A 7185-nucleotide genomic window follows, 5' to 3' on the forward strand; every position below is an offset into this window, starting at 1 on the left:
AAAAAAAAAAAAAAAAACCAAAAAACAACCTAGGCGTCTCTGTCCCTCCTTTCCTCACAACTCACATTCGATCCCTCAACAAATCCTGTGGGTTCGACCTTCAAACTACACCCAGAACCTGACCTCGTCTCACCAGCCCAGTCGCAGGCGCCATCAAGCCTGCAATGCCGCCTAACAGGCCTCCAGGCCGCCCCTCCCGCGGCCTGCTTATTCTCAGCAGGTGCCAGAGAGATGCTGTTAAGTACCAGCCAGCACCTGGCCCTGTCCTGCTCTGAACACAGCGCAGCCTCTCAGCCAGGACTCCCGAGATCAGAGCGCTAACGCCCTCGGGCAGCCACCACCCACCATCAACGAACTCCTCTCCCTGGGATCGGAGCTGCCTCTCATTCTTGGGAACACTGAGCAGATAATCCCTTGAATCATTTCTGCCTTCTGTGGCGCAGGTGAGCTCTGGTTGAGAAAGGCAAAGTCTTTTCCATGGGCTTCCAGACTCTGCACGAGCCGGCCCCTCTGGCCCCTCCGTTATTTCGTGAAACTCATCTGCTATCCTCTCTCCCTCAATCGCTGCTCTGGCCACACGGGCCTTTCTGCCGTCCTGCTTCGGGGCGGTTGTACTAGCTGTCCCCTCCACTCAATGTCCTTCCCCAAGTAACTTTTCTCACCTCCTTCAGGTCTTTGTTTCCCGATCACCTCCCAGTGAGGCCTTTCCTGACCAGTCTATCAAACTCACCAAGCACCCCTCAGCCACTTTCCCTGATCGATTTTTCTCCACGGGCCATAACACCTGCTGGCATCCAGTATACTGAACTTGGTAAGACTGTCTGTCTCCCCAGCGAGACCGAAAGCTCCAAGGGGGCAGGGCCTTCTGTCCGGTCAGTCCCCTGAAATGTGATCTCCCTAGTGCTCGGAACAGTGCCCGGCACAGAATGGATGCTCAATAACTAGTTGATGAATTTTTAATCCATTCATAGTTCTACTCACTTTCTTCAGCCATTTGCTTATTCTGAGAATATTTTTGGAACACCTCTTCGGGACCAGAGAGAACTAGATACAGGACAAAAGCAGTCCTTGGCGGCGGATAAGGTCATTCGCTGGCATTTCCTCATGTGCCAAGTTGGCCCAGGACTGAGCAATCTCCATGTATGATTTTACAGCCGCAGTCCTGTGAGGTAGGGCTGAGAATCCCATTTTGCAGAAGAGGAAAAGTGAGGCTCAGAGAACAGTGACCTTCCCAAATACACATGGTGAGTAAATGGTGTGGCAGGGTTTGAATACAAAGCCCATGGAGCCCAGGCTTTGAAAAGTAAGGGCATCAGATAAGTCCCAATCAGTTACTAGCCTCAGTTCTCTAATCTGCAAAATGGGCATCACAACTCCTTATCCACTGGTTGATGAAAACTCAAGGAGTACATAAAGTGTTTGGCACAGAGCTAATATAGCACAGGGCCTGGGCGCAGCTGTCATTACTAGTTGCTGTGGCCCCATTCCCCATCTCTCCCTCATCCCACCCCTCTCAGGCCTACGTTGCTCCCTGGGCAGCTGCAGCCTAATGGCAAACAGTGTGAGGGTGGGATGGGGGAGCAGTTCTGGGCTCCGGGGGCCGCAATCACCTCCTCATTGAATAGCTTGCTGGTGTCCTTCTTGATGAGATCCAGGTACTGCACCTGGCCAGCCGAGAAGCCCACCAGCAAGGAGATGGTCTCCGTGGCAGCAGTGAACTGGTTGAAGTCATGGCAGGTGGGCTGGGTGCCCTTGTAGATCCGCTTGTCGATTGGCTTGTTGAGGTCGATGGACTTGAGTGGCGGGAGAAAAGGAGTTAATGGCGTATACCACTGAGAGGAAGGAAGAGGGTGCTGAGGTTGGGGAAAACCACTAAGAGGAAGCAGAGTCGAATCCCCAAGGGAAGTGGGTAGGAGGATAGGTGGGTGGGGAGAGAGGGGACGACCACAGACAGGAAAGGGATCCGAATCACAGACAGAGGAGGAGAAAAGGACTGTAAGGGCACCCCCAAAGACCACAGTGCTTCCCCAGAGTTGGACTCCCCAACCCCGACTTCAGGGACACTCTTGCCCACAGCATCAGGGTTCAGGGTCCTCATAGTCCCTGGGCTCCCCGATTCCTTTCCAGTCCCGCCCCCACAACCTCAGCAACTCCCTTGGGACTTAGTACCAAAATATTCCAAGACCCCAAGGCCCTGGGGTCATCCAAATCCCCAGGGCTCTAAAGCCCAGCATCCTAGGATTACCCTCACTTTGGAGTCCCTAAACCCCAGGACCCTCATCACCATTCAGGGACCCATCGAACCTCATGCTCCCCCACGTTTTAGGGATACTCATCACTTCTCAGCTCTTAGGGTCCCCATTCCTCTGGGGACCACCATAAACTCCAGGGGGTCTCACCCCTCTGGGACATACAGCACCTTAAGGGCACCCATCCCACCTGAGGATTTCTCCCACCAGGGCCTCTCACCCCCTTCAGCAATCCCGTCAGCCTAGAGATTCTCATTTCCTCCAGGACGCTCAACATCTCCAGGCCTCTATTTTTCTCTAGGATCCCATTCAGCTCCTGGATCCCTATTACCCCTAAGGCCTCCATCACTTCCAGAATTCCCCTCATGTCTGGGCTCCCCGAGTCTCAAGACCCCTCCCAACACCTCCACGCTGCAATAATTCTGGGTTCTCCATCACCTCTGAGCCTGCATCAGCTCAGGAGTTCCCATCACCTGCAGAAAGCCTGCCACCCCAGAATCTGAGGGATACCACATCGTCTCAGAGGCACCATCACGTCCAGAACACTCTCCATCCCAGAACCCCTACGCATAACGGGGAAGGGGGATTCGCCCATCAGCTCCAGGATCCCAGCACCCCGGAGGCCTCCCATCACCTTTCAGAATCCTGCGTTACCTCCAAGAATCCTGTCCCCCTGGGGAAGTCCATCACATCTAGGATGCCTATCTCAGGGCCCCGTGTGAATTCGGGGACCCCCCTATCACTTCTCTGGGACTCCCATCCTCTCAGCACGCAAGGCCCCACGATGCAGGCCGCTCACCCGTTGGCTCCCGCGACGACAGCAGCCCGGGTAGAAATAGAGCTCCCGGCCCAAGTTGAAGCAGACGCGGTCTCCCCCCGCGCCCAGCCCCGCGGGCGTGGCGGGTGGCTCCCCGGCCCCGGCGCTGTCCGGCTCCCCAAGGCGCACGAGGCTGAGGCGCACGGCGGGCAGCGCGGGCCCGGGCCCAGGGCCTGCGGGCGGTGGGGACGAGGCTGGGCCCGCAGCGCCGGGGCCGGAGGCGGAGGGAGGGCCGGGCGGGGGCTGCGGCGGCTGGGGCGGCGCCGGGGTCTGGGCAGAAGCAGGACCGGACCTGCGAGCCGCGCCGTCGCCGGGGAGCAGCTTGTAGAAGCCCTCGCGGGTGCGGAACTGCGACTTGATCTCCGCGCAGTCCCCCATGGCGGCGCCGGGGCCCGAGCCACCCTCCGCGCCGCCCGCCGCCATCTTGGGCGCCCCCCGGGCCCCGCCGCAGCCTGACCGCCGCCCGCCGCCAGGCCCTCCGCCGGAAGCCGCGGACCCACACCGGAAAAGGTGGGGTCGTTGCCCGGGCGACGCCTCTTCGATTGGCACCCCTGGCCGGAGGCGGGCCGAACCCCTGCCGTCGCTCGGATAAGGGTTCTGGAGCTGTGGGCGGGGCTAGAAGGTGGGCGCGGCCTTCGCGCCCTCGACCGACTTGTGGTTGGCTGCAGGGGCGGGGCCCGCAGTGGAAAGGGGCGTGGTCAATGAGAAAGCTCAAGTCCCTAGCAACCGCGCCCGGGGAACGGTTTGCCTAGCAACGGAGGGACCCCCGCAAGAGAAAGCCTCAGCCATATTTAAGCCTTACCACGACGTCACAGCTGACCCCAGGTGACCCTAATGTCTCCTTAGACTCCCAATATACACCCTCCTGACCTTCTGTGTTTCCCACTGACATCTTAAAGTCCCCAGCTGACCACAGCATCTCTAACCATTGCTCCCCACCCTTGATGATCCGCCAAATCCCCGCTGTCCCTAATGTTTCCACAAAACTCCAAGGACTTCATCTGACCTATAACTGATTAAGGCTAACCGCAAACATCCTCCATATTTTCCACCCACCTCCAAGATACATCTCCATGACTTTACTATCTTCAACAACCTCACTCATTCTCTAAAACCTACCTCTGTTTCCAAAATTTTGTTGATCCCCACAATGCCCCCAGTATCCCAATGATCCACTAGTAACCCCAAGTCTTCCCCTGACCCCAACGGCCCGCACTGACAGCCAGTGCTCCACCCTTCTGCTGCGGCGGCCCTGCCCCCTATGCAGAACTCCCTGGACTCACTTACTCAGTGGCCTCCCAGATTTCTCACTGGAATGTCCCAGAGGCATTTCACACTCAACAAATTCTACAATGAACTTGACATCTTACTCCAAATCCTATTCCTCTCCTGTGTCCTCGTCTTAGGGCTACCTCTGCCATCCACTCAGTCAACCAGGCCACAGACCTGGGTGTCTTCCTAGATTTGTATCATTTCTCTTCACCTCACCCCCAACAACCCCACTTCCAGTCCCTAAGTCTTGCATTCTGCCATTAGATTTCCTCTTTCCCACGTTCTTCCTCTCTACAGGACTGGTCCAAACTCCTCTTCTACCCAAGACCACCCCCCCCCATAAGCCTTGTCTTTGGTCTCCCAGACTACTGTCTTACCCCTCCTATCCACCTTTCACTTGGCATCTAGAGGGGTCTTTCTAAAGCACGTGATCAGGGCCCTCACCTGCTCAAAACCCATCTGTGGCTCGCTAGTGCTCTCAGGGCCAAGTTAAGTCCTGAGTGATCTGGCCCATGCCAACCTCTCTTTTCAATCTCATTTCTCACCGCAACCACTCACAATATGTGCCACCTAAAATGAGGTTTGAGAGACTACCCCAACAGATCACACTCTCTCGCCCTTGGGTCTTTGCACATGCTGTTCCCTATGCTTGGAATGCCCTTCCCATTCTTTTGTTGACCCTTTAAGAGTTGGCTCAGGAGCTCTGTTAGTCCTTTAGGCTCCCCAGTCTGGGTTGTCATTGTCTGGGGAGGAGTCTGTCTTCCCTATGGCATACGAGCCCCGGGAAGGCAGGGCAGGGGCTGCTTGGGCATCTCTGTGTCCCCAGCACAGGGCTGGGCTGCTAGGAGGCACTTCAATAATTGTTTGATGGCTCGATGAATGAGTAAGTGAAACAGGTGGGAGAGACTCTGCCAGGCAACATCTGTGCCCCCCACAGGGCCCGACAGCCCTGGACTGGAGTCCAAGTCAAAAAAATGTGGCAAACAAGTGAATAAATGACTCGGCCATAACGCCATGGGGAAGTTTTATTTGGAGCAGTTGCCTTCCTCTTTTACTCCTGCCCTCCAGGGGCAGGAAACAAACCAGCAATGGAAATATAACCCATACTAACTACATATAAGGGACAGACAGCTATCGACCTGCTTGGGGGAAGTGGCTAGAGGCCTCAGTCATCCTGGTCCTCATCCTCATCTTCCTCCTCATCCTCCTCCTCCTCCTCTGCTGTGGCCAGGGCCTGCTCCTGGGCAGCCTTGAGGTCCTGCTCCTCTTCCACCGTGGGGTCGCTCATCTCCATGATCTCCGGGCCACTGGGATACTCTTGCTGAATGGAGGCTGGTAGGGCCGGGTTGAAGTTGTCAGGGCTGTACTTGTGGCCCCAGCCAATGTAGATGTTCTCAAACTTTCTGGAAGGGCAATGAGATACTGTAACATTCTCCCTCAAAGGCCCCAGTCTGGACATTCAGGATGGGACGCAGCGTAGGCATAGCGTGACTGCAAAGTTGTGGGTGGTAGGGCAAGATGTGCCCACTGGCTTTCTCCGTTCACTTGTTCATTCAACAAACATTTACTGACTACCTACCCTGTGCCAGGCTGTGTCCATTTCGCTTGTGATTTCTCCCTTGATCCATTGGTTATTCAGAAGTAAGTTGTTTCCTTTCCACGTGTTTGTGAATTTCCCAGATTTCACTCTGTTACTGATTTCCAATTTCATTCCAGTGTGGTCAGAGAACACACTCTGTATGATTTCAACCCTTTCAACTTTATTGAGACTTGTTTGTTTTATGCTTCAACATACGATCTATCCTGGAGAATGTTCCATGTGCACTTGAGAAGAATGTGTATTCTGCTAGGGCTGGCTGTGGTGAATTTTATTTAATTTTAATTAGTTTCAATATTAAATAATAAAACTGACACTCAACTGAGTTATTGGAAAACTTCAAAGTATGTCTGGAGCAACGTGGGTACATGAATCTACTTTTTCAACTGTAAATGTTATGAAGTCTGAATACAGGTTCATTTCTAATGCAAACTTAGCATCCGAACTGAGATGCGCTGTACACGGCAGATTCTGAAAACTTAGTATGAAACAAAGAAGGTAAGATAGCTCATTAATAATTTTTACGTTATGATTTCATGTTGTAATTATAATATCTTAGATATCTGGGATAAAATGTGTTATTAAAATTAATTTCGCCTGTTTAGTTTTACTTTTTTTTGTTTTCTGAGACAGGGTCTCACTCTGTTGCCTGAGTAGAGTGCTGTGGCATCATCGTAGCTCACAGCAACCTCAAACTCCCAGGGCTCAAGCGATCCTCCTGCCTCAGCTTCCTGAGTAGGTGGTACTACAGGCACGCGCCACCACACTCAGATAATTTTTCTATTTTTAGTAGAGACGGGGTCTCACGATGTTGCTCAGGCTGGTCTTGAACTGCTGGCCGCAAGCGATCCTCCAGCCTCGGCCTCCCAGAGTGGTAGGATTACAGGCATGAGCCATCGTGTCTGGCCTAGTTTTACCTTTTGAACATGAAAATTACTACTACTGTTATTACTACTAGAGAATTTAAAATTACATATGTGGCCCATACTTCATTTATGTTGAACATAAATAACATGGTCTCAGTGCTGGGGACACAGCAGTAAGCATATTAGACCAAAATGCCTGCAGTGGTGCCTGTTTGTAACAAGACATTTAGCCAGAGGGGTGGGGGGAGTGCTATAAGATTAATGGCTGTGCTTCCTCAGTCTGCTCTCAGGGACAGGATTCATACTTGTCTTCAGCAAAGGGCCTGGGGCAGCACATAGAGCTGGTAAATAGTGACATTCAAGAGTCTTTTTTTTTTTTTTTTT

The 7185-nt window shown here is 53.5% G+C and overlaps 2 protein-coding genes across 3 annotated transcripts in view; both read right to left on the reverse strand.

Moving 5' to 3' along the window:
• The window catches only part of DMWD (dystrophia myotonica, WD repeat containing), an 8181-nt gene extending 4654 nt beyond the window's left edge, over positions 1-3527 (reverse strand). Inside the window, exons 1-2 of one of the 2 annotated variants that reach the window (XM_012653434.1) lie at positions 3049-3527; positions 1611-1793 (exon numbers count right to left, since the gene is read on the reverse strand). In XM_012653434.1, coding sequence (XP_012508888.1) covers positions 1611-1793; positions 3049-3489 — 624 coding nt within the window. In that variant the 5' untranslated portion in view covers positions 3490-3527. The remainder of the gene's footprint in view (positions 1-1610; positions 1794-3048) is intronic. The other variant, XM_012653435.1, reaches the window with a different exon arrangement.
• Positions 3528-5503: 1976 nt separating this feature from the next.
• The window catches only part of RSPH6A (radial spoke head 6 homolog A (Chlamydomonas)), a 10662-nt gene continuing 8980 nt past the window's right edge, over positions 5504-7185 (reverse strand). Inside the window, exon 6 of the mRNA XM_012653244.1 lies at positions 5504-5741. Coding sequence (XP_012508698.1) covers positions 5504-5741 — 238 coding nt within the window. The remainder of the gene's footprint in view (positions 5742-7185) is intronic.

This window comes from Propithecus coquereli, unplaced genomic scaffold, assembly GCF_000956105.1.
Source record: "Propithecus coquereli isolate 6110/MARCELLA unplaced genomic scaffold, Pcoq_1.0 Scaffold42, whole genome shotgun sequence".
In the NCBI taxonomy this organism is placed as follows: domain Eukaryota; kingdom Metazoa; phylum Chordata; class Mammalia; order Primates; family Indriidae; genus Propithecus; species Propithecus coquereli.